Genomic DNA, 26820 nt, shown 5'->3' with positions numbered 1-26820 from the left:
CACCAAAATTGCGGGCTTGAGGTTTGCAAAAGACAGAGAAAGAGCAGAGAAGTCACAGACCAATTTGGTCTTTACCTGATGGAACCACTATAAGCACCTCTGTTTTATTTTGATTCAGATCAAGAAAATTATTAGCCATCCAGGATCTTAGTTCAAAAAGACAGTTGTGCAGTTGATTCATTGCAGAGTTACAGAAGGGAATATAAACCTGTGTATCATCAGCATAGCAATGAAAAGAAATGTTAAATTTCCTAAAAATAGCTCCAATAGGGTGAAGGTATATAGAGAATAAAATAGGACCCAAAATGGATCACTGAGGAACACCACATTTAAGAGGAGCAGTAGACGAAAAAGAGGAATTTAAAGTCACTGAAAAGTGTCTACCAATTAGATATGACCTGAACCACTTAAGAACGACCCCTTTAAGCCCAACAAGATGTTCAAGCAGCAATATCTCATGGTCAATAGCGTTAAAGGCAGCGGACAGGTCAAGGAGGACAATGACTGTAGCGCCACCTAAGTCAGTAATAATAGAGATGTCACTGAATACTTTCAGGAGGAACATCTCAATACCATGATAACGCCTAAAGCCAGATTGGTAGATCTCAAATAAATTATTGGAGTTAAGGTGATCACCAATTGATTATAAATAATTCTTTCTAATATTTTAACCAGAAGTGGCAATTGGGAAATTGGGCAAAAACTGGCTAAAATTCCAGGATCTAATTCTGCCTTTTTTAGACAGCATGTTTAAAAAATGAGGGCACAACCCCCTCACTAATAGAACCATTGACAATGGCTAGTAAAGATGGACCCAAAACATCAAAGGCTTCCACAAAGAGGCATGGTTGTACAATATCAAGAGGACTGAGAGTTGGTTTAAGGGGGTCAATAGTACTTTTTAACTGTGAAAGTGAGACAAGATCAAAAGATTCCAAGACAATGCATGATTAACAGTAGGACGTTCATAGCCAGTTTGAACAATACCACAGCGGATTGTATCAATTTTTACTGACAAAGAATGAAAGAAACTGCTCACATGAAAGAACAGTACTATTTAATCCCGTCACTGAATGAGGGTGAATGGCCGCATTAATTGAATTAAATAAGACCCTAGGATTCTTAGAATGACGGGATGCTAAATCAGTGAAGAAATCATGATTAGCTTTCTTAACTGCAACCTGGAAGTTGAATAGAGAAGTCCTAAAAATCTGTTTAGAAACAATCAGTCCATCTTTTTTCCAACGCAGTCCTGCAGTTTGACAGGCGCGGCGTAGCAGTCGCGTAGTTTCATTTAGCCAGGGAGGAGGTCTTCCCTTATTACTGCGTATCTTGAGCAGGGCAATTGAGTCTAAAACCGTATTACAAGAAGAATTAAATTCTAAAACAGAATCATCGATACCATCATACTGAACATATACATCAAGACTAGTGAGTACATCAAGACTAGTGAATATGGTTTTAAAATCGGATATAATAGAAGAATTTAAAAAGCGAGAGCCATGTGGAGGACAACTAGTAGTAGGAACATCAACAGTAATATTCAAATGCATCATTATAGAAAAGTGATCAGTAAAAGAAACATCACATAAATCAATATTATTAACTGAAATATCACGTGTAAGAACGAGATCAAGGGTGTGAACGAGAGAGTGAGCTGGCGTATTAATATGCTAGATAAAATCAAATGAGTCCAATAGTGATAAAAAGTCATTAACAAAAGGTTTTGATTGACAACAAACGTGAATGTTAAAATCACCAACAATAAATACTTTGTCATGGGAAGGGGTGATATCAGCCAGAAGATCAGAGAATTCAGAAATGAAGATATCATTATTAATTACAGGAGGTCTATAAACCACAGCAAACAACAAAGAAGGAGAGCTGCACACTTTGAAAAGTTGCAGTTCGAAGCTACTAAACGGACCCCTTGTAAGGCTTTGACACAAGAACATACTTTTAAAAAAAGTGGCAATGCCCCCACCACGACAAGTCAGCCGAGGAGAGTTTAAAAATGAATAATCTGATGGTACCATGTCAGTAAAATATGAAGAGTCATCATTTACAATCCAGGTCTCAGTGATGAAAAAGAAATCCAGTTTATTTGAGATAATAAAGTCTTGCAGAATAAAAGTTTTATTAGACACTGATCTCACATTCAAGAGAGCAGCCTTGAAAGAAGTAGAAGAGCTTGCTGTGGGACGAGCATGGGTGAGCGTGCGAAGATTAGCAGCGTTTACTCCCCGAGAGCACACAGAGGAAGAGTGATGCCACCTTGAGATGGAGAAATTAAATCTGGTATTCAGTGCCCATGGACCAGGGATGGAGTCCTGTGCAGGAGAAGATGGGTCATAGATGACTCACAGGCATCGGGAATCCAAGCTCTGGGACTTGAGTCAGCATTGTTTAACAGCAATACTGGCTTTTTTTCCACAGTGGCAGCGGGAGCGTTTGCGTCTCTGAGAGGCATACAGCTCACTGATACAGGTGAACATCGGTGACCAGGTGAAGAAGTGAGGAGATGAACAAAACAAAGGTGGAGGTTCACCTAATATCACATCAGGAAATGAAAATTGAGAGGAAAGCAAGCAAGAAAATATTTTAAGTAAAGAATCACGATCATAGGAAAGTTGCCGTTGAGATAAACGAATACATAAAAACAAAGTTAAAACATAGATTAGCAAGACGAGCAGACGACCAGCCACACCAGTCAGCGCCATCTTGGTATCTATCTAAATGAGTAACAGATACATTTTTGCAGTACCTAAACTAATGTGCTACCTTAATATTATGTTTGCCTACTTTTTACTTTTAAGCTTTATGAACCCTATCCTGGTCTTGTTCAGTATGTGCCATCTCTCCATTTTGGTGTCATCTTTAAACTTCCTAGTCTTGCTAACTATATAAGAATCAAAGTTCTGAATATCCATCCATCCATCCATTTTCCAACCCGCTGAATCCAAACAGGGTCACGGGGGTCTGTTGGAGCCAATCCCAGCCAACACAGGGCACAAGGCAGGGAACCAATCCCAGGCAGGGTGCCAACCCACCGCAGAGTTCTGAATATAAAATATCAAAAAGTAACAGTCTGAAAAGGGACTTCTGGGGGACTCCACTGATGGCCTCACTCTACACTCTTAAACACAGAGACCAGAGTGATTATATAAAGAGATGCCATATGAAGGTTCCAGAAAGGACGTCAATTTATTTAGATCTGTAACAGGCCCCTTAGAGTAAATAACCATGAACAGATGGCAACAGATTTGTGAAATACCAATGGATTATGAGTTTAAAAGGACTCTCACTGCATACAACAGTGCAGGCCAAGTTCAGGTTTTCTTAATCTGCTAGGTAACCTGCCATATATTGAAAATTTCTTCATTTTTCTACTTATTAGGATGTTTTTCAAAGCACAAAGAACCAACTTCATATGCAAAGATCCCCTCCTAGAATGAAATGGTGTTTGGTCAAGCAATGGTTCAATGAGGAACCACACAACCCAGTAAAGAAGCAAAGTTCCATTAAAAACCCAGAATATATTAAGAGTGCATGTGGAACATTCTCTTCTTATGTGTGCCACCAATTAATCAACAGCTGAAAGAGTCAAGAGCTGGAGGACTGCTCTTACTTAGCTTTTTTTTTTTTTCAATCTGACTTGAAGTACAACACGCCTTTATATTTCCATTTTAATTGAACAAGAACATCTGCATATTATTTGAAAAGCAGTGGGCCATTTGACTAAGGCATGGATAGTCTCCCATAATTTGTACTCAAGTTACAATCAAAACATCAGAGTACAAAATCCTATTGATTTCCTACAGTATAAAGGTTTAGCTAGCCACCACTAATCTCCGTTATCACTATAGTTGCGTCTGCACACTCCAGTTAACCTAGATTTGTAAGAATTTCTAAGATGTGTCTTGCTCAACCAATCCTCCATTTATCTGAGTAGATTGGACTAGTGTCTTTATTTCTAAAGCCTGTGGCCATCTCATTTCTTTTCTTCACATTTACCTTGAGACTGTACTATTTCATAAAATTTGATGTTTGAGCTAAAAGTGTCAGATTTAAGAAAATAGAAAAAATAAAATCATGAGTCATCTATGAAACTTATCTGTGTACTTCATTCATAATACTTTAAAGAAAACACAATTCAATTTTGAGCCATTTTTAATACTTCAGATTAGAAGTGACAGACCTAAATCTTACTTATTGCTATTCGAAAAGAAATTGTAAAACCACAGAATTAGTTTGGAATTACCTGGATGTTGCATTAAATTCTCAGTTAGCAGATGCATCAGAACTCAACTGAAAACCGTGCTGAAATATATAAAGAGAATCTTCACTGGATATCATCCTTACTCTAGATATTCAAAGGATACTGTCTGGCATTATTAATGGTGCATCTTCAACTCCCCTTAATGCTTGACAGACATACTAGGTGGGATCTACAGCTGGAGCAGCCTCTGGGAAAATGTGTTTCAATGTGAATTCCTCAAACCATTTAATTGCTACTGCAGTCTAACCAACTGAACTTGCATCATTCATTTCATTTGTTCTTTTGGGACAATCACTGAGTGCATTCACGAGTACACTCATAACCAGTTTACAGGTGAATAACCCACTTAAGGCAGAAACGCCATTTCTTAAAGATCAACTTTTACATGTGAAAGTAAACTTCTGGAGTTCTCCTTTGTCAAAACACTTCGACATCATACACTTCAGAAATTATATGTCATCTTCGGACACCAAGAATCCAGAAATAAGAATGACACCTAGAAATATTTTCTTGTGCTTTATAAACAAGTCAAACTGACTATTTATGAATTTCTGTTACCAGTTTGCACGCAGCTCACTATTTTCTGCTTGACTGTGAGACTAAGCCCCGCAAAGGAGTGGCATACCGGTATGTGTGCTTCTTGCCTTACACCCAGTGTTGCTTGAATAATAACGTAGGTATTTGTACTTCAGTAAGACACACGTTAGGTTACTTGTTACTTTAAAAAGTAAACAGGATACTTGAGGCATGCGATTCTTACCCTACTGCTCTCAAGATTGTGTTGCAGAGTTTAGCACTGCACATTCAGTTCATTAACATTAATTTAGCCATTTCTGAGATTCTGAGACAGATTACTTCAGATAGTAGAAGAAACAAGACGATTACCTGAAAATATCCCTTGTGGACATGTCTACCTGAGGCTGCTGAAACTGTGTGCAAAGCAAATACAAGCACAGACTGACAAGGTGCCACGGACAAGTGCAGACTACAAAATCCTGAGCAGTAATCCAGTTAAGGGTTTACAAGGCCTCATAATCTGATTATTCACAGAGAAATCCACCTGTTAATCAGGTTTCTCAGAGGCCAATAACCCAATTTTTCTAACCAAAATAAGAGTTTTCACAGCATTTTAGAGATCAGGTTTCTGTGAATAACCAAGTTATTGAAGCCAATGTCATTGCATTGACTGATGACTTCCAAAGGTCAGGTGCTGTTAAACTACGAAGGTAAATTAAAAAGTGAAGGCAATTTGAAAATGACACAGTAACCATAATGGAAAGAAGCTGACATAATACAACACACTCACGATGGCTTATGGGTAGTTCATCCATGCACAGCACATCACTCTATCATTAGTCTAGTTGAAGCCAAGGTCAAATGAACATGGACGCTCCACTGCAGGATTGCACCACTGTTGAACAACACATCATAGTGAGATTTCTTTGGGTAGAGGGAGTTAAAACCTGCTGAAATTCACATTAGGATATTGGTGCAGTACAAAAGTGAAAACAGCAGGACTCAACATAAAGTTTATAAAAGGGAGAAAAGTTTTAAGAGGGAAGAACAAATGTAACTGATGAAGCTCAGTCTGGTCAACCATCAACATTGTGCACACAAGCCCACATTGACATGGAGAATGCTTTCATCAGAGAAGACCGACGGATTATGTTGTCTGCTGTTGTAGCACTTGTGGATATCAGCTATGCATCTTCACATGCCATAGTGCAGGATGACTTGCGGTGCCGTAAAATTGCACAAGATGGGTACTCACAAAGCTTACTGATCTGCACAAGCATTTGCACATGGAAGTTGCGACTCAATTCCTGAAATGTCATGAAGAAAATCCAAGTGTTTTGTAGTGGATTATTATCAAAGATGAGACATGGGTCCATCACTATAAGCCGGAAAGCAAAAGACAAAGCATGCAGTTGAAACACCCATCGTCTCCAAAAGAAATTCAAACAACAGCCCTTGCTACATGAAGGATCCTATTCTGGGGCATTTTCACGAACACTGACAATCAGTGATCAGTGCAACGAACTGTGCTATGCTTAGTGAGAAAAGGAAACTTGAATTTCGCAGAGAAGGAAGACGAAGGCTGTCAAAAACAATCTAGCAGCTCCAAGATAGCACACGACCCCATGCAGCGGCCACAAAGGTAGAGTCAGTGCAGCTTCTGCGGTTTGAATGTCTTCCGCTTTGTCCGTAGTCTAGCACTATGCGACTATAACGTCTTCCACTTAAAGAGGCTCTATGCAGTTGCAGGTTCACATCTAATGATGAAGTTAAGGAAGAGGTGCAGACCTGGATTTGGGAGCCACTAAAAAGCTTCTTTTCCCAAGGAATGAAGAAGTTAGTGGAACAATACAAGAGCACATCGACCTGGTAGGGAGACGATGTGGAGAAGAGATAGAATTGTGAGGTCTATCTGCTCATAGTTCCCGGATTAAAGGGTAAGTTGCCTTTACTTTTGATTCTCCCTCGTATCTGACAACCAGTAAACCAGCTCCTCTAAAGGGTGCACTACTTGGCCTATACATACTTGTGAGGAGTTTCATCTGATGCCATTTGAGTTATGAGCTTTTGTGGGTTTTAACTATCGAAATTCTAAACTTACAATATCAGTATTTTACCAACTTGATTCAGTTAAGGGTTATGGGAGCTGCAGCCAAGTGCAGGTATGTGTTTGTGCATGTTGCAATTGACAGCTTCAACAGTTATTTCAATAGCTTTACCAAAAAATGGGAACATAAGGTAAAATTTGTTTGCAACTGTTCTGTTATTATAAATGAGGATCAATAAATACAAACCAATAAATAAACAAATAAATGTCACTTGCAAGTCAGAGGATTAATGACATACCTCCCTTTAATGTCTGCTTGAGAAAAAGGTGATGTAGGATCAGCTGGCAGTTTGTGCAAATGTTTTCCCTCCATACTGTTCCCATCTGTAGAGCTGTCAGCAAACAATCTGTTAGTATCCCATTTCTTTCTCCCAAAGAGGGTAACCAATAACTGTGCAGATGAGCAAGAAGCCCCAGTTTCCTTTCCTTTCCTTGTGTTCCTTAATGTGCTGTACCAATACTGACAGGCCAGAGGGTATTTACTGTATAGTTGACCATTTCTGTAGAACTGTGCAGCAAGAACAGTGAAAGCAGCTATCCAACGAGCAAGCCACCTTTTATAAATCCTGTTTTGATTTTTAAGCATTCCATTAACTTGAAATTGTACAGTATTGTGTTAATAGTGGCATTGCACAGACCTGCCTTTGTTCTTCAGATTTTTAATTGTGCTTTGGCTTGCTCAGTCAGGTTGCTGGTATTGAAATGTCTTGGAACAGAAGAAAACTGGGTCAGTAGAAAATGTTTTGCATCAGCATGTTTGATAGGCTCTACAGTATAATCTAACATATAAAACTGAAGGAGTTTCTAGTTTGTCCAGTATACAACTCCACACCGTTGGACCCATATCTGCCAAATTTTTCACAGATTCCCTATTTGTACAGGGGGAGATGAAAGACTGTTTTGGTCAAAAATTGTGGCCCTTGGGGAATTTTATTTAATGACCGCACCTAGGGAAGTGCTCCAGGAGGTATTTATGGGACTTCAATTAGATTAGATAAACTATTTAAACTTTAAAATGATCTGTGGCTAAAAGTGCATCAAGAGAGCGCCTCATGGAGGGAATGGTTTGATGGCATCCAATTTTGCCACCATCCTCTTCTCCACACAGCTTATGGTGTATCCAGGGTTCACCCTGTGATGGAGCAGGGTTTCCTAATAAGTTTGCTCAGGTATTGTGCATTGTCTGAGCTCAAGTTCCTTCCCCAGGAGACCACAGTATAGAGCAACACACAGGCTAACAGCAGTTTGCTGCAAACATCAAAAGACCCGAGTCTCCTTAGGAAGTACAGTGAGCTCAGGCCTTTCTTGCCCAGCACCACTGTGTTGTCAGAGCAGTCCAGTTTGCTGTTTATGTGGACCCCCTGGTACTTGGCAGAGGTATGCAAAGTTGCTCCCCACAGTGGGTTTAGTCAGTAAAAGTTTGGTTTGGGTTCAGAATTTTTACACTTAGGTTAGTTTTTTAGCATTAGCACCTGCATTATATTCCACCCTGGGCAGCACACACATTACAAGCTACTCAGGCTGACAGAGGTAGAATACACAGGAAATAAGCACAATTTCCTCACAGTGTAGTAGGTATCTGTGAAAAAGAAATGGAATCCTCAGTGGAAGAATTTGCATTGAACTTCACCAGCCAAATCACTGGAGGAGCCAGATTTGTGAGTGGGCTGGAAATGAAACTAAAAAATTATCCCTGAGGTTGCCTCAATAGAAGGGACTCCTGTCTGAGCAGGTAGTAATTTAGAGATGTTTTTCGTCTCATTTTAATTTATGAAGCAAAACTGGAAAATGCTAACTTACTACTCATCGCTTGTGTAAAAGGGACAGTGTGGAATTTTAGTTAAGGTGTTAGACAATAATAACTGGTAAGATCTGTGCTGACCCTGACTCACCATGTGCCATGAGCAAGTCACTCAAAATAAGACACAGAAATAACTGCAACAGATAGAAATTCTCAGGAAAAAAAAAAAGTTGTCACATACATGCATCTATGGATCATCTTGTCTGCTCAAATCGGACATACAATACCACTCTGGGAAGAGAGGGGGTACTGTGGCTAATAGTCTTGTCTCTTCCCTCTGCAGCTCCAAGAAGACACCCCATGATGGTGATTGACCCAGCCCCAGGTGCTCCGAGATGTCCCATCCTTTGAGGTCCAAACCATATAAAGGTGCCATTCCCTGAAGGAGGTGGCGCAATCTTGACCTGAGCCTGAAACAGGACAGAGCTTCATAGACAGACCCTTGGCACAGAGCCATCTCAGGATAAGGATCTTTTGTTGCTTGCACCATTGAGCATCAATTTTTTTTGGTTGCCAAGTGTTTTTTTTTTGTTTTTTTTTTTGCTGCTTGCAATTAAACAGGGCAAACATTTTTTAAACTCTGCCAGTCACTCATGTTCCTCTATATATACTCTTATATATGACTGTCTGAGGCCTACCATCCTGACTCTGGTGAGGTAAGCACCCCTACACAAGAGGTGGCACTAACGCCAACATTGTCTTCCAACCCCTGTAGCCAAGAAAGAATGCCCAACAAGAATGTCTAACACTGCCTTGATGCCCAGAGATGTATCTACCCTTTCTAGTACCAGCCCTATAAAACTGGTCTGCTCCCTGAAGGTGGCAAGAGATGTTTGACTGATACTTGACAACAACAGAACTACTAGTACTTTTTTATGTCCATAGCGAGAGAACAGATTGTTACTTTTTACTTTTTTTTTTTTTTTGAGTTGTTGGGCAGATGTCTTTTCAGTTATTACTAGGCTGTTATTAAAAGGGGTTACCAGGCTGTTACCCCAACCTTTCTTGGTTGTCTCCCACAGTCTGTCTTTCCCAGTGCTACATTTACTATATTTACACATACACAGTATATATTGTCATTTTTATTTTAGAAGAATTAAGTGGATAGGACTGGCGAGCTTTGATGGGCTGAATAGCCTGTTCTCGTCTAGATTGTTCTAATGTTAAGGGTAAATTTTGCAAAACATTAGGAAGTTTTTGTTTACATAGAGAACCATAGACACATGGAATAAGGTACCAAGTACCGCAGTGTTTTAGACGGTAGGACTTTAGGGACTTTCAAAACTTGACGATGTTTATATATATTGTGAATTTCCCATTGGGATTAATAAAGTATCTATCTATCTATCTATTATACATATATATACACATACACACATATAGTCGCAACCGAGACTTCAGCTCCTCCCCTTCTCTGCCTTTCACATTTGAACAACTGTGATGAGAACGGGCCCCTTAGCCCAACAAGCTCTTAGATTCCATTGACCTACATTGTTCAAAATAACATCAAGTCCAGATTTGAAGGTCTCTAAAGACCTACTCTCCACCACACTACATGGTAATTTACTCCATGTGTCCATTCTTCCATGAAGAAAAACTTTCTGACATTTGTGTGAAATCTGTCCTCAATAAATTTCTAAACCATGTCGCAGTGTTCTTATTCCAGAATGTATTTAAAAGTAACAGCTGGACTCCACTATACTACAGTAATTACTTTCATAATTTTAAACATTTCGATCCTGTCACCACTTAATCTCTGTTTGCTTGCAGGTGCAGGTTTCCCCCTTCCTTCTCTGTTTATTATTCAGCTATGTTAATCTTATAGTCATGTGATAGGAGGGAAAAGGAAAATAAAATAGAAAGCCTGACTGCAGCACTTTGCTCAAACACTGTTCCTCATTTGCCTTTACAAAGTTCTGTTGCTTTCCTGTTTAGTATTTTATGGGCCTTTTGTCTGGTTTTGATCACCTGGCCTGCATTTGAATTTTACCCTTTGGTTTAGGAATTGTGTTGCTTTAAACTTTTGCTTTGCCTGATTGCGATGTTGGACACACTGCCTATTCTCAACTCTGCTTTTGGATTTACAGACTTACACAAAAGTCTTTCGTGTTCTTACATTCACTCCATCGTCAATGCTACCTGCCAAGCATGACAGGACCAGGCTCTGTTCTCATGCCTCATGGCTTGACTTGCTCTAAAGGTGTATTTTGGTATCAACAATATTGACAGATATGAGCTCATTTGCACCTTCAGCAATTGGGCAATAAAGGGTTTTTTTAAACTATGGGTCGCGGCTTGCCATCGTTGGGTCGCAAGTCAGTGTTGTATTTTATGGGACTGGTTTATGCATATGGTTTGTGAAGTGTTTAGCCGTGGGCTGCTGTGGGTTGATTAAGCACTTGACATTGCTCTGACAATCATCCTCGATTTCCCAACGATCGGCGGTGATTCTCCAAGGGGAAGCCTACACCCCCACGTCACCACTCTGATGATCGGTGATGATTCTCCAAAGAGAATCTGTTCACTTTTGGATTGTCTTGCAGAAACTTCAATGCTTCCCCTAGAAAAGTTTCTATTAGCAGGGTATCATTGGTTGACCGGAAACTGGGGTGGATTGGTATGTTCCCTTTTAAAGAAGTGCCATCAATAATCAATTAAATAATAGCCATCACAAATAAATACTGCCAAAAACATGTTCATGGAACAAAAAAGGAATACACACGATTTTTCATTCAATTATAATAAATGCATATACTCAAAAAACTATACATACAAATTTTAAATTGAATCACATTTTCTAACCTTGTGTGAGGTGTGAATAATATTGTTTACTTTGCATTACACATTACATTTTTGAAAAGGTTTTAGAATTGTGGGAATGTGTTTGGTTTGGCAGCAAGGGGGGGGTTAATGTTATTACCTAAAGGCACTGCCAGATTTTCTGTAGATCTCAAAACAACTCACAGAAGAAACATCACATTTAAGGAATGAAGTTGCTGAAACCTCACCACTCCTCAGATGCTGGAGCATTATCTTTAGTGAATTGCAGTGTGTTAATAGCTGCAATATCATTTCTGAGTTTTCATATTCATTCTCAGATCCATATTGTATCACTTCAGTAATGCAAGGTGTGGACCACTTTGGCAGCCAACTGACATAAAGAACCCTGGTAAAATGCTGCATTAACCATTCAACAGAGCTGGGAAGTCACAATTGCATCATTTGCGACATCCACCCATTTGGTACATATGGATGCCTCTATGAAAGCTGCTGCTTGGCTGGTGGTTCAGTAAGAAATGCTACGTAATAGCTCTATAGTCCAGATTGAAGAAGAAACCAATGCATAAGAAAGGTGCAAAAAATATGTTGTCATGTCTCAAAAAGATTTTTATGCTCCTGGCTACGATAAATAGTACTATTTGTGCTTGTAGGCTGCAATTAAAAAACTGCAAAAAATAACAATTGAGTGCAATGAAGGAACAGCGGCACACATAAAGCTAACATCAGGTAATCCTTTATTATTTGTTCTAGTAATGTTAACGTTTACCTTCTCAATATTCAGTACTAGTTGAAATACCCAGCGTTGCCTGGGAGGAAAAGAAAGTGTTTTTTTTTTTAATTATTTGAGAAAAATATAATAAAAAAAAACTTTAAAAATAAAAATAAATTAACAAACAATGAAGACTCGTTAATGTGCTTGTCTTACGGTCTTGTACGTATGTTATCATCCAGTTGACTGTATTAAAATGCAAAAGCAACAGGAGCATGGCGGTGCTCAAACAGAGAATGCTGGCAGTCACCTCCAGTTCGCCCTCTGGTGGTCGTTCCGAGTGTCAATTGGATGATAACATGCATACAAGACAGAAAAAGATCATTCCCCCTCCCGCCCCCCTACCCTACCCAGAAGGGGGCGGGTTAGGGTTGATTTCACCCTACAGTATTTGTAGTCGACCAATGAGAAACATGTGTACCAAGTTTCATGAAGATCACACCAGCCATTCAGGAGTGATGCTGGAACGAACATACATACATACACACACACACACACACACACACACACACGTACATTGATAAAAAGTTGGAAATTGCGAGTTCTGAGTCTTAATCGAACGCAGCATGAGAACAAGGGCACTAGACGAAAGTAAGCAAACACCACAGACAACTCAGTTACAGTATGGGATGGAATTGCCTAACTTCCAGTTTTACTACTGGGTGGCAAATATACACATTCTGAGGAAAACAAATCCTGTTAAATTCCTACTTTTGTGTCTGTATACCCACAACTACTAAAGACAGCTAATTAAGTAGGTGTTTAGTTTTTCAGAGTATGCTACCTAGTACATGATGCCACTGTCAATCCTCAAACTTTAAACACAGTCGGAAAAGGATGTTCTACTTAGCTTAAAAGACAGGAACAAAAAATAATTTTTCACCTGAGAAACTCTCCAAAGCTTCTTTGGAAAAAGCCAAGAACCTTTCAATACTTTAGTATCTCACCACTTCATTTTGGGTTATCCAAGTGCAAAACTCTCCTAATGGGTAATTTTAAATTAAATTTTAATTAATCAAAGTATCAAGGTTTTTATTTAGCCATGCTTACAAAAGACAACATGAAATGTGCCTTATTATTCACATTTAATCACTTACTATATGTTCAGTTTCTCTATCATATTTAAAGTAATGTAATTTTATAAAACTAATAATTAAAAATACAACCGGGTGGTAAAAAATAAAATAAAGGAATGGATTAATTACTGTATATGTAATGCATTTACTTTTACTCAGTCACTTCCCAAACTTGTTTGTTCTGTAACAGAAGCCAGATATTATTAACCCAGAGTGTTCATAAGTCATTGCCGTTTCTCTATTAGGGGGACTCCCACACAAAGCAGCACACATGGTCAATTTTAAGGCTGCAATTAACCCAACATCTACATGTCGGGATGTGGGAGAAAAATATCTAGGAGGACACAAGGAGAACAAACTCCACCAAACCACAGACAAGACCAATAATCAAGCCCAGGCCCTGGAAAATATGGCTCAGCAAAGACTTGCCCATCTACTCAGGTTTGACATTATTTTAGGTTAAATTAAGAATACAGATTATTCTAGAGCATTAAGGAGGTTCTTGGTTATAAATGCAGCACACTGAGCAGTTAATATACATTACTCTGTTGCATTCAGACATTTACATTTACAATGGTTTGCAGTACCTATACATTAACATTTACAATTACTTCAATCAACAATGAGACAAGCTTGTGAATGAAAACTTACAGAGAGAGTTAAATCAAATTTAAAATACTGAATGAAACACCCAGAACAATTTAAAGTAATAGCATGGAGTCCAAAGGTTTTAAATGACTATTGAATCAAGCCTAAGCACCAAATGTAGTAATCGGTATAAAAGCAAAGTCCAGATTAGATAGATAAAAAGTGTACAAAAAACTTTATTTCAAAGAATATAAATTACCCCCACAATAGTTAACAACAGCAGCTCTATGATCAATAAGAGAAGCAATATCCAACATCCTGTACTGCATTCTTGAGAGGAAAAGCTACAGTGTCAGTGTTAAGGAGATCAAAATTGCACCCAAATAGATTTAAAAATCTTAAATGTGTTCCTGCTTCCCTCTCTCGTAGTCACTTCATCTTTGTCTTTACACCCTCAGCAACATTCCAAGTAATGCCTTGTTAAATCAGACTACTAACTGTTACAGATTAACCTTTAAACATTCTATGAGGGGGGTGCCCTTGCCTCAGGTAACCTCATACCAGTTAGACACTTCATCACTTCCTCGCAGCTTGTTTAAAAAAAGCCCAGAAAAAAAAGAATGTTTCATTATAATATGCATCATTGATGCATCTAGAATTATTAAAAATTGCTATAATGTACATCAAATGCTTATAAAGAATTGATAAATAGATAGATAATTTCCCAATGGAGAATTTACCTTTTTACACAAACTTAATAATAAATAAATATTATAGCAAAAAACAAAAATCACCCTCAAATACACACTACCATTACAAAAAGGAAAGAAAACTTTTGCCTTGGCTATTGATAAAAGAGCACTCACTGTCAAAGTGAGATGATTGATAGATAGATAGATAGATAGATAGATAGATAGATAGATAGATAGATAGATAGATAGATAGATAGATAGATAGATAGATAGATAGATACTTTATTAATCCCAAGGGGAAATTCACATACTCCAGCAGCAGCATACTGATACAAAAAAAAATATTAAATTAAAGAGTAATAAACATGTAGGTAAAAACAGACAATAACTTTGAATAATGTTAATGTTTACCCCCCCCCCCGGGTGGAATGCTATATAGATGTATTATAAAACTACAATATGAAAACAACTTTATAATGCAGTATGTGTACAGTATATTGTGTCTCTCCAAATACATTGTGTTTTAGAATGACGGACCATCCTTCATTTATATACAAACCACTGTCCTCTCCATATCTTCATGCATATTTCTCCTCCACCTACCAACAGTGCAAGTTAACCTCCCCTTCTCAAACTTTATTTAAACATTCATGTTTCAAACAGTATTCACCTGTTGACTGTCTCTTTCTAAGGTTGTCTAAATTTTGCAATTAATAAGTATTACTGCACATTATTAGAACTAATATTCATTACAAAGTCACTTGTTATGTACTAAATAATAATTACAGACCAAAATTCATCACATCATGAAATACGCAAAGCAAAGCATTTTGGATATTTAACACAAAAGTTAATCTGAAGTTAATTAACAACATACGCAATGTGAATCTTTAATGTTAGATGCAGAAACAATGGACTAAAATAGCATAACACTCTCAGAATTGGTTAGGGATAGGCAACAGCACTGAGTGCAATGCATGAAATAACCCTGAATGGAGAACCCAAACATAGGGCCAATTTAGAATCTCCAGTCAGTTTAACACAAATGTCTTTGGCAAGTGGGAGGAAATCTGGAGTACCTGGAGTAAACCTGCACAGACACAGCGAGAAGTAACCAAGCACTGTGAGGCTGCAGCAGGCCACTGGAATAATACATTCTGGGGTTGGTCAGATGTATCCGGATGTTGGTCGGCGGGAAATGACTGGATTTCCAAATACAATTTGCAAATCCACAATCCACAGTATTCTCTATTGCCCAAAGCACTTTATACTTTATCTGCAGCATGGATATGTATTCATACAATTAGACTCCAGAAGTTTACTGGATTTTATTACAGGTTGAGGCCCAAATCTATGACCTACTAATTTGAATGTGTATCACTTAAAACAAACTGATAAAAAAACTTAGGTATCTATTACATGAAAACCAGTATGACAGGCTAACAGCCTAAGTCACATGCACAAACAAGAGAACTAACTGGAATACCAGTACATTATCTTGTAAAGAACCATCTAGAGCCAATTCTAAGAATTCTACATACTGCACAGTGACATATTTGTCAAGGAATGTTTTCAAATAGTACACTCATCTTAAACTGCATTTGCAATTCATCCAACAAGATTTAAACAGCCAAACTTTTTGGCATAGGGCTATTAGTTACTTAATGCAAGTCTTTTTGAGTTATAAAAAAAATGTATTAATTTAATTAAAAACTAAAATAACATAAAGCACCTTTGAAATATAAGCCCATAGGTAAATAAACAAATAAAAAAATGTTGCACTAAAAACATGAGCATCTTTTATTTTATTTGATTTTATGTTTGATGTCCAAAGCAGCTATTTAACACCATAAACATAACAATTATATGGCGATACTAATTGTAGGTGACAGTTATTATACGCGACGCCTCTGGTTATAGATTTCAACAAACTCGTTTTCTGAGACTTCTAATAAACTGAAGTGGCCCCTCTCCAACTTGCACAGGGGCGCAAAAGAGGATAAAAAAATACAGTATAGTACTGAGGTAAACTGCCTGTGATTAAAATAAAAATGCTCTCCACAAATGGTTTACACTTTTAAAGATATAAGAAAGATCTCCATTTTACTTGAATGACTTGCAATTAAAAAATATATATAATTTGTGTGTTGTATTTGGCCTCCAATTGTAATGATAATTAGGGGCAGACTCCAGATCTGTCACAAAGCCATTTGATATAAAGCAGGTACAAGCATTTTACGCACACATGCTTAGTGTAATTTCCATCTGATGCAACAAACATTTGCTCTTTATTAGCGGAGTACCCATTTGATAAATATTCTTTTTTATTGTTTTTGTTAATAAAAGCATGATTCAGGTTATTTTATTTTGCTCTGTTTTACTTTGTTCCAGAGAATACAAAACTGAAAACTGCTCTCATATTTACTGCTTCCTTCAAGACTCTTTATCTCTTTCACAAGAAAGGGACTGATAACATTTAAGTAACTTTGTTCTTAATATTAGGTTACTTAAAGACTAAGCGGCTCTGGTGTGAATGTGGGTATGAGAGTGCCCCAAAATGGACTGGTACTCCATCCAGGGCTAGTTCCTGCCCCAGGATCCTGAATTGGACTAGACACAACAGAAAACAAATGGATGGATTTTTGTTGTTAGTCTCGTCTAAGTTACATGAAAAGAAAAGAAGAAAAAAAAAAACCTCACTTGCGTGGCTCATCTTATTACAAACGCTCACAATGCCAAAGAAGAATCTAGACAAGAAAGTGAGCAGTAAAATAAAAACTTTTTAAATGTCTGCTACTGTGGCCTTTGCAGTCAAATAGAGAACAAAGATCCACTGCTTTTAGCAAGCTAGGCATTTCATTAGGTGGCTGAGATTGCACATTTTCATAATGTTGACAGTAAAAGTGCACTTGAAAAATTTCTAGTGTTTTTTCCTTCCTCCCAGTACACTTTCAATGCTCTCACTTGTCCATCCTGCTGCTCAGCCTATTGCAGCTGCTTCAACATAGAAGAATATTCAAAGGATTAGTGGGTTTGCAGTGACTTTTTTCTGTTGAAATTTGCACAGCAGACCTTCAAACCCCCACCAACTTGGGCTCAAACAGCAACAGTGAAATTTAAAAATATGAGACGCTAACACAAAGTTCATATTATCAAAAGCAGCATGCAACGAAAGTTTGCTTCAGCAGCACATTCCCTTAAACCCACCATCACCAAAATGAGATTTACTGTGGGTAACTATTGCAAGCCCTGCACCACCTCAATAGGACGACATTACTGCCTTGAGGGACATCACACATCAGGGAGTTGGACTGTCTTAAGAAAGCAGTTTAGTCAACAAACACTACCAGAAGGCGGACAAGTGGCTTTTCCAGTGTTGCTTTCCTTTTTTAATGATTAAAAAAGCAGTGTCTTTAAGAACTACAAGAGTAAAGTAGGCTGTTGTGAGTTTACCAATGTAGTGGACTTTAGCCATGCTTAACTGGGCATAGTACCAATAATTAAAAGTAGATGAAAAGAAGAAAAAAAATTATTTTGGAACCAATCACCTTTAAAAGAAAATTGATATAAACAAAATAATTTTATACTGGAAAGACGCCAGAGAGTATACTAAAAACATAGCCAAGTCTTCTGCAATATTACATTCTATGGATTTATGCTTTAATTTGCCGACAGACAACATACTTTACCATTCTTTTTATTTTTTTGTTTGCTTTAGGAAAAACTAAATATACTGCTTTATTTATTGTTTAAGATTATGGAGATTTATAAAACACATATACAAATGATGCTCTGCAAACACTCAATTACACAGTGCTAAAATAGACAGATGTGAAGTTGTGCGATATGAAAATGTCTCACAAAATTGACATTTCAAATTGAAAAAGTTTGAATTAATTCCGTAAATAATAATTTACATTTTCTTTCATGACATTTATACTGCAGCACTTTTATAGTGTAGTAATATATTCATAATCTTGATATAGGTCAACAGCTGAAGGTCTACATATTTTTGTTTTGTTTTGCATTGTAAAATTAACCTTTACTTCACGTCATATATCCCCCTTCCTGGACCTGCTTAATCCATAACACGGACACAGTAAACAACCACACACAGCCTATCACAAGGTATATGAATATATAAATATATATAAGAGGATTTATTAAACGTTGTCAACCTTATTTTAAAGTCATTGGGAAGCCTGTTTCAGCAGCACTGGGGTGCCAGTCTGCTACACAGCACGATCACACATACACACAATAACACACACGGCCAAACATGTACAAATATGCATGCCTACAGGATGTATAAGGAAAACAGGAGGATCTGGAGAAGAAACAAGGTGCCCAGAAAAAAATCCAGCACAATCACATGGAGAACATGCCAACTACAAACATGGACTGGCCAGTCTGGGTTTCAAACCCAGTCCCTGGCCTGGCATACATACAGATGAATATACACACACACTAAATATATATAAAAATTCACTTATACTTTGGCTGCTGTGTTAGGCTCCCACTCCCCCACGATCCTCGTCAAGATTATGCATGCTTAGAAAATGGCATGGTATTAAAAAAACTGCATGTAATTTATATATATGTTACACACGTGGTTTGTATACTTGTGTGCTTCTATGGCTTCTTTGTATTTGTAAGCCACGTTGGATCAAATCATCTTCTAAATAGAGAAATGAATGTAAGATCATACATATCTAAACACACACGGACACTTAGCAAACCCATACATGTACATGCAATAGTCACTGACTGTGTTTACTACTTCATCCAAAATCCAAACTGTTTCCCGCCTATTTTTAAAGTTGAAGGTATTTATTAATATACATGCGGTGCTTAAAGCATTAAACTCATTTAGGAAAAAATATATGTGTGCATGTGTATCTTAATCATTAGGTATAATATTTGGTAAATATGTAGAATTTATTAAGATAATTGATGTGTCATTGAAACAAGTACACTTGGTATAATCTTTTTTAGATATAACAATATGCTAACATATTTTCAAATTCATCATGTTTGAAATAATACCGAGTGTTTCACTTAAAAACATGCTTGCTTGCTCTGTCTTTTTATATATATGTATGTATATATTTACATATTTTATACATACATATATTTAAATCATTATTTATTTTTCTCATTTTTCTTATACTAATTCTGAACTTTGTGCTTCATATATTAATCTATTTGACGTATAATATGTGACATTAGTTTGTATGCACAGTTAGTATTTTGATCTTTTTCTGTGCTATTATTCCTTCCCATTCAAGCATTTGTGATGCCCACTGAGCACGGAAAAGGGTACTATATAAGTAAAATGCATGATTATATGTTTATCCATGTTTATTCTCTAATAAATGAGAAGGAGGTGCACAATTTGTTCTAAAAGACATTTTAGTACATTGGCATCACAACAAATGTATTAAAGCAATGAATTTCAGTATCATGTACATTTTTTAAAACTTAAAAAATGTTTCCATGGGTTTTTAAATATGGAAGAAAGAAAAATCATCTTTGTGTCAGTTTTAGTAAAAACCATCAAATCAGAAGCAGAGAATGGAAGGCTCCCTTAATCTATGAAACTCAACAGCAATGGACACTTTTTATTGCATTAAGAGTAATAAATGAGATGAGCGGAGGTGGGGTGGAGATCGTCAAGAGGGTAGAGTAAAGGCATGTGGGAATGTTGAATGCGCAATCATCGCCTCCCTTCGGGGGGTCAGTTTTACGTTTTCTGAGATAGATAGATAGATAGATAGATAGATAGATAGATAGATAGATAGATAGATAGATAGATAGATAGATAGATAGATAGATAGATAGATAGAAAGGCACTATATAATAGATAGATAGATAGATAGATAGATAGATAGATAGATAGATAGATAGATAGATAGATAGATAGATAGATAGATAGATAGACGCAGTACGTTGACGACTAAAGAGGTGTTAGGCCCCTTGATAGCACCATGCAGGAACCACAGAGACACACACACACACACGCGCACGCGAGCGCGCGCTCACACACACGCTAAATATAATCAGGCATAACCGTAAAGGCAGCCCCAGCCTGCGCAGCGCGAATGTTGGCTGCCGTAATGCAAACAAAGGCCACGCACGTTCAAATAAACAGCAGTTAAGAGTTTGCCGAGTTGTCCGATAGGAGCGCAGCATTGCTAGTCTGCTTAAACTTGAAGCTCCAAGCCAAGAAACATCCCGCCCTTTTTTCAACTGTAAACCAATTTGCATTTTGAACAAGCCGTACCGCAGTCGAACAATGCGAAATAAAATCACAAGACAATTCGATATATACAAAAATGCATCTTTTACCTGCGTTAGACAGAGTGGAGAATACATCATGGTTGTGCGAAACTGCTTAGAGGCAGCTACTAGTTTAGCCGAAAAAAATAAAAATAAAAAGGGAAAAAGTTACTGAGTCATTTTGCACATTTCATCACCGTGGTGGTTGCCCAGCTCCGGAAAGTCAGAAGTAAAGAAAAATCAAAAAGCTACAAAAGAAGACCACTGAAAAGCGCGAAGAAGTGGAAGGTTGAAAAATCTGTTCCATTTAGGAAATGAGGGAGAGAAAGAATTAAAGAATGAGAAAATGAAAAAGAGGGAGGAATGAAATGACGTTATGAAAATAGCCCATCCCAAAAAAGCGACATCAGACTTAAAGATGCAGTATCCCAGTTTCCCAGAGCCAGTCGACGAATCGAGTGCGTTAAATGCGACACACACGACGTGAGTTTGTGTAACCCATGTTTTGTTTTTTACATTACGGTGTTCAAACACGATTGCATCGCTTACGTCGGCTTTTACCCCCACAGGAAGGTTAACGTTTATTTTCAACTGTAGGCGGTACGTCTTTAAGACAACGGATGACACGTTTTACCGTATCGGAATTCCCAGGCATGGGATCTTGTTCACTATCCGGGCAAAGAGCTGTATTAACACCATCTGTACACTTGACAGTGAACCATTTTACTTCAATATATACAAATATGTATTATAAAATGACACGTATCCACCTTGTCATGTATAGCAGTTAGAAAAAAAAATAAGTTGGAATAAACAAGTGGTTTTCCTAAAGCAGCATGAACAGCCTTCGATATTCTATAGAAACACTCGCACTTGCGTCTTTTTAAGACAAGAAGAGCAATCATCTCATTGACAAGCCACCTCACGTCGTTTCCGTTTAGAAAAAATGCCACGTTATCTTTATTTGGACGTTGAGCAAAAGGAAATCTGTGAAACCTTAACCTGACATCTTAAAGCTTACAGCAATAAACTTTTCGAATATGCGCTCCCAAAAAAGAAAATAATGGATGGTGAACGACGGCGTCGGGGTACACAAGTTAACTAATGAAATAAGGAAGCGGTGTGGGGGGGGCGTGTGTGTGTGTGCACGGCACATGTGCTTAGTATGATCCAGTAGATTTATATATATATATATATATATATATATATATATATATATATATATATATATATATAGTCAAACTGTACAATCTGACCTTTAAAGTATTAAATTTCACAACGTGAAACGGCCATCTACGCTTCTTATGTATGTAAAAGGTACAGTAAATGATTCTAAAAAGGTCACAACTATGCAAAACCATTATCAAAGTGTTATCACAAAAAAAAAGTAAATAAAAACAGCCAACATTTGTGTAGTTTCCCCTCAAAGATCAAGAACCAAAAGTTGGAAGCTCTGATCGGCCGACTAATCAGACCCATAAACTCCACCACTTTGCACTCGCATAACACGGCGGCTGCGCTCCTTTCTGCGTGCTTTCAACCTCTAATCAAATCAATGCCCGACCGAAACTCGGCAACTGAATTAAAAGCAAAAACAAACAACAAATATATAAAAAGGTGATCAAAACACACGTTTCTCAAGTTTTCACATTAGTGATAAACCGGGACCAGTGGGCTTCAAGGTGCAATGACACTACTGTAAATGAATAGCTTCTATAATTCCACGAAATAATAGCGCAACAAATCGTCTGTTTCTGTCTCTCTCTGGGACTTAAACACTTGGAGAAGGTTAAAAAAACGCTACACAAATGTATTTAATAAAGATAGTTCTTATTCTTAATTTTAGGGGTCTCCAACCGGATAATATGTTTTCCTCATGAGGAAGATGTGGCACACACGAATTATAAAATTATATTTGTGTCCTTTATTATCAATTCTATGTGGTTTTGTAAAAATTTAAAGTCACTTGCTGCATTAATAATTTTCATCAATATAAAATGAGTGGATCCACAGGAACAACACAATGAGAAAGTTTAAAAAAAAAAATATTAATAAAGTGAGGCCTGTATATAGGACTCAGTCTTATACCAGCTCTACCAAAGTAATTGATTTTTTTCTTTACAAATGATAAATTATTGCAATTCAAAGTTTTATTTTTATGAATACATATTATATTATATATATATATACACACACACACAGTGCATAGATAGATGTGTACGTGTGTATACTGTATATACACAAAAACACAGTATATCGCTGCATTTTTAAAGTGTACATTGTAGACATCTTTCTTTAATAAAAACACTTTAATGACTAAATACAGTATACATTATGTCTAAAATAACTTGCTGTCATATATAGAAAACTGTCCACATTCATTTACTAATATATATGTCAAAACATTTTTATTACACTTAACAACTTAATTCTGTTACACCTAGATATGCATATAAGCAAGAGTATTCTTTTATTTATAAACATTCATAGCCTTCCTAGTTTAAAACATTTGCCACTTCAGTACGTCAGCGTCTAAATGATACATGGATATTGTTTGTTACAAAGTAAAATGACAATCTGTCATCTAGTTGTATCTGCAGAGATCTAATCATACTTGTGTATTTATTTAACCGTTGTCTGGTTTCTGCCTTGCCCCGAATGCCGACAAGTTAGATTCACAACTAATCCTTCCTCCTGAATTGTCAAAAGCTCTCCAAAATGGATACATATAGTTTTAAATTTTATATTAACTTGTACAGCTATCTCATACTGAATATCTAAGGTATTAATATGTACGTCCAAGTAATTGTGTTTCTGTAAACAGTAATAAATGTGAATAAACATAACTGTCAACCAGTCTGCAGGGGCAACCACCTCATCATTAAATTGCAGTGTTAAATTAACACCTTACCATATTATATTATATATTATATAATATACACACACACAATTAAAATTTGGGTCCACTCTCTCTTATTTTTTAAATTTACTTTAGGTTACCTCTCCATTTATACACTTTACAAATTTACTTTGGGTCTCCTCTCTCCATATACACACATTTTAAATTTATTTTATTTTACTCTGCTTATTCATTTCCACATATGCACTTCTAAAGGTTACTTTGACACTACAGGAGTTCATTTGACCCTGGTGATTTTACTGTGAACACGTGTCAGATCTGGAAATGCACATACACCTAAATATCGGAAACTTCCATCACTCAGAATTCATCCATATGTAGGCATAACAAGCTGCATACGTGTTTATATAACTGTATATAAAAATCAACCGTGTGTGTGCCTATCTATCCTACACGGCAATCTATAGGTGTGCACACATATTGACACCTTTCTTGGATTTCACTGAATGTTCAGTTTTATTTTAATTATATTAATAATAATTATATTACAACATAAATTTATATGCTCTCCGACTGGAAATGACAAGCTGGCCACATACAAGTTAGTCTAACTTTTTATTATTTTGACAAACTGCACAATATAAGTTAGTTGAACTTATTTCTACTTGTTCAGCACCTTCATGCTGCATTGATAACTACGTGTAGCTAAAAACTTCAGTCATTGCCTTCTACTTTTTTAAGTGAAATTAATGAGATCAGCCGATTCATCTTATTCTTTTCAAAGATAACTTCAAACTCCTTTGTTCAAGAAGGTATTGAAATGACCCTGACATGCTGACCCTTCTTTCCGTTTACTCTCTCGGTGTCCATAAAGATCCTCGAGATGATTTGTGTTTGTATCACAAATGATGTTATTTGTTTGGGGTTTTCCTGCAGTATTTTGTATTTTTATTCTGCTCTCTCTTATTCTAGTACAAAGCTTTGTGCTTCCTGCATTTATCTTGATTTAATGTTTGTTGCGGATATCATTTGTTTGAATTGTTAAATATGCCCCTGCTGTGCATTTTGAATTTGTGCATGGGAAAGGCGCTATATACAATAAATGTATTATTTCCAGTAGCAGTAGTAATTGCCCTGTCTTAAATGTATTTATTTATTTATTGAGCCGTATGCATGTCTGTTGAACATGTGTTATCTCTTTCCGCACAGTATGCACGTAACTGGATTTTTAATCCGGATGACACGCGCTTGTTCGCTGGCCTGCTTTAGTGTCTCATTTAGAGAATAAAGTGTAGCCGTCTAGTAAACAACGAGCGAGTTCTTCGATATATGATGTGCTGAGTGCGAGTGGGTGACTCCAATTAACGGAGCCCAGCTGGGCTGTCGGATATTAAAGCGAGGACGGCGGTGGTGGCGGCGGCGGCTGTTCCGTTTAGTTAGCTGATATTTTTGTTGATGCTTTTACATTCAGCAGTGGGGCCCACCGTGCAGTGCCATTTAAAGTAATGAAAGCAAAGTGACAACGACGTGATTGTTAACTGTTAATTATAGATTCTTAATATTCTGCTGGTGTTCAAACGCACGAGTAAAGACGTAAGGTTTACCGAAAGCCGTTTCGCATACAATGAAGACTCCAGAAAGTACAATTACCCAAAGCCGAGGATGGGCCGTCTTTATGAATTAGGTTTTTTTTTTTGTGTGTGTGTGTAATAATGTCGCTGTACAGTAAATACTGTACTTTGTACAGAATACTCGGGGACTTTCAAGAGTGGCATTTCCTGACGGCAGCAGGCTTTTCAAGTCGCTCATCCGGCGCGCGGTGAAACGAGGGCTCTTCGAGGAAAACAGCGAGGCCCAGCTGCAGCACACCTCCGCCGGGCGTGAGGTTCAAGTTGAAGCCGCTGCGCCTCTGGCTCCGGCTGCGGCCATTTTCCGCTAGCTCTTCGACGACTGCGTCGACGGGGTAGGGGTGGGGGGGGATGAGGAGGAGGGGGGCACGCCTGTCAAGTCAGGACTCGGCCTTGCAGCTTCCACCGGCTCGCTTCGACGACGCTCGAGCTCCCCGCGGCCGAAGGGAAATGGACGAGGTGACACTTGGGCTTCTGTATGGTGCACAACATCGGTGCTCGAGCCCTGACAGAGAGAGAGACACACACACACGCACACGGCGGCTACATTTTTATATCCTTTACCGCAAACCTTCCGGTTGGCAGAGAACCAATCGAGTAACTGTCAGAATTATTAATAATAACAGACTTGTGCATTAGCAAAAATGTGAGCCGAGAGAGAAGACAGCCCGTGGCCTCCACGCCGTGCACTTTCAGTTTGACTAAAGACAAAAGCAATAAGAAATGGACAGGTAACGTACCATTGCCAAGTGAAAGTGACACAAAAAGTTGCAGCTGAAAGGCTTTAAGAACGCCGCAGTTCAGTGCCTGGCCATCTGGTCGCTCCTGATTTTTAAGAGCTCGTCCATTTTTTCTCTTCACGAAGGAAATTCACCGTCCCCACGTCTTCGAGGAAAAGCCAAAAAAAAAAAAAATAGATGCCAAAAAAAAAAATGTTTACAACATTTAAGTGTAACCGTGAATTATGACAACTGGTTGGACACTTAAAGCCCCGCTGCACGATCTACGTTTGCTTCGTTGTAAGACCCCAATAATGAATAGGAAAAAAAAAAAAGGTTCAAATGTAACAACAACAACAAAAAAAAAAAAAGTAAACGCTAAGCCGAGTGCGCGGGAGAGACTGTGGGGCGCGCGCGGCGTTCCGCGCGTGATGCGGACTTCAGCTGGCGGCCCGTCGCGCCAAACGATCACACACCGCCTGAGCCGCGCGCTCCGCAGGCTGGGTTGGGCTGGGCTGACCAGGGGCTGCGCTACAAGTCCGAAGGGGCTGAAGTGAAGCCTTCGAGCGGAGGTTCCATTCGTCCTTAGGAGGCACAAGAAGACGGCCGTGATGGCTACTGGGGGGGGGGGGGTAGGTAACTGGAGTGTGCAGCGGATCGGCGTCGGGGGGGGGCTGGCTGGCTGTGTCAGCGCTGCACTTGATGGCGTAGTTTACATTTAGAAA

At 38.0% G+C, this 26820-nt stretch overlaps 1 protein-coding gene across 9 annotated transcripts in view; it reads right to left on the bottom strand.

Annotated features, from left to right (window-relative positions):
• nfic (nuclear factor I/C) overlaps positions 1–26256 on the bottom strand; it is a 491683-nt gene extending 465427 nt beyond the window's left edge. For 3 of the 9 annotated variants that reach the window (XM_028816638.2, XM_028816639.2, XM_051934997.1), the window contains exon 1: positions 20958–21218. In XM_028816638.2, the coding sequence (XP_028672471.1) occupies positions 20958–20987 (30 nt within the window). In that variant the 5' untranslated portion in view covers positions 20988–21218. Of the gene's footprint in view, positions 1–20957; positions 21330–26116 lie in introns of those variants that run through there. The other 6 variants (XM_051934998.1, XM_051934995.1, XM_051935001.1 and 3 more) reach the window with 6 other exon arrangements.
• Between the last annotated feature and the right edge of the window lie 564 nt (positions 26257–26820).

This window comes from Erpetoichthys calabaricus, chromosome 12, assembly GCF_900747795.2.
Source record: "Erpetoichthys calabaricus chromosome 12, fErpCal1.3, whole genome shotgun sequence".
In the NCBI taxonomy this organism is placed as follows: domain Eukaryota; kingdom Metazoa; phylum Chordata; class Cladistia; order Polypteriformes; family Polypteridae; genus Erpetoichthys; species Erpetoichthys calabaricus.
Note: the sequence above shows the minus strand (reverse complement) of the source record. Positions and strands in the feature narration are given on the sequence as shown.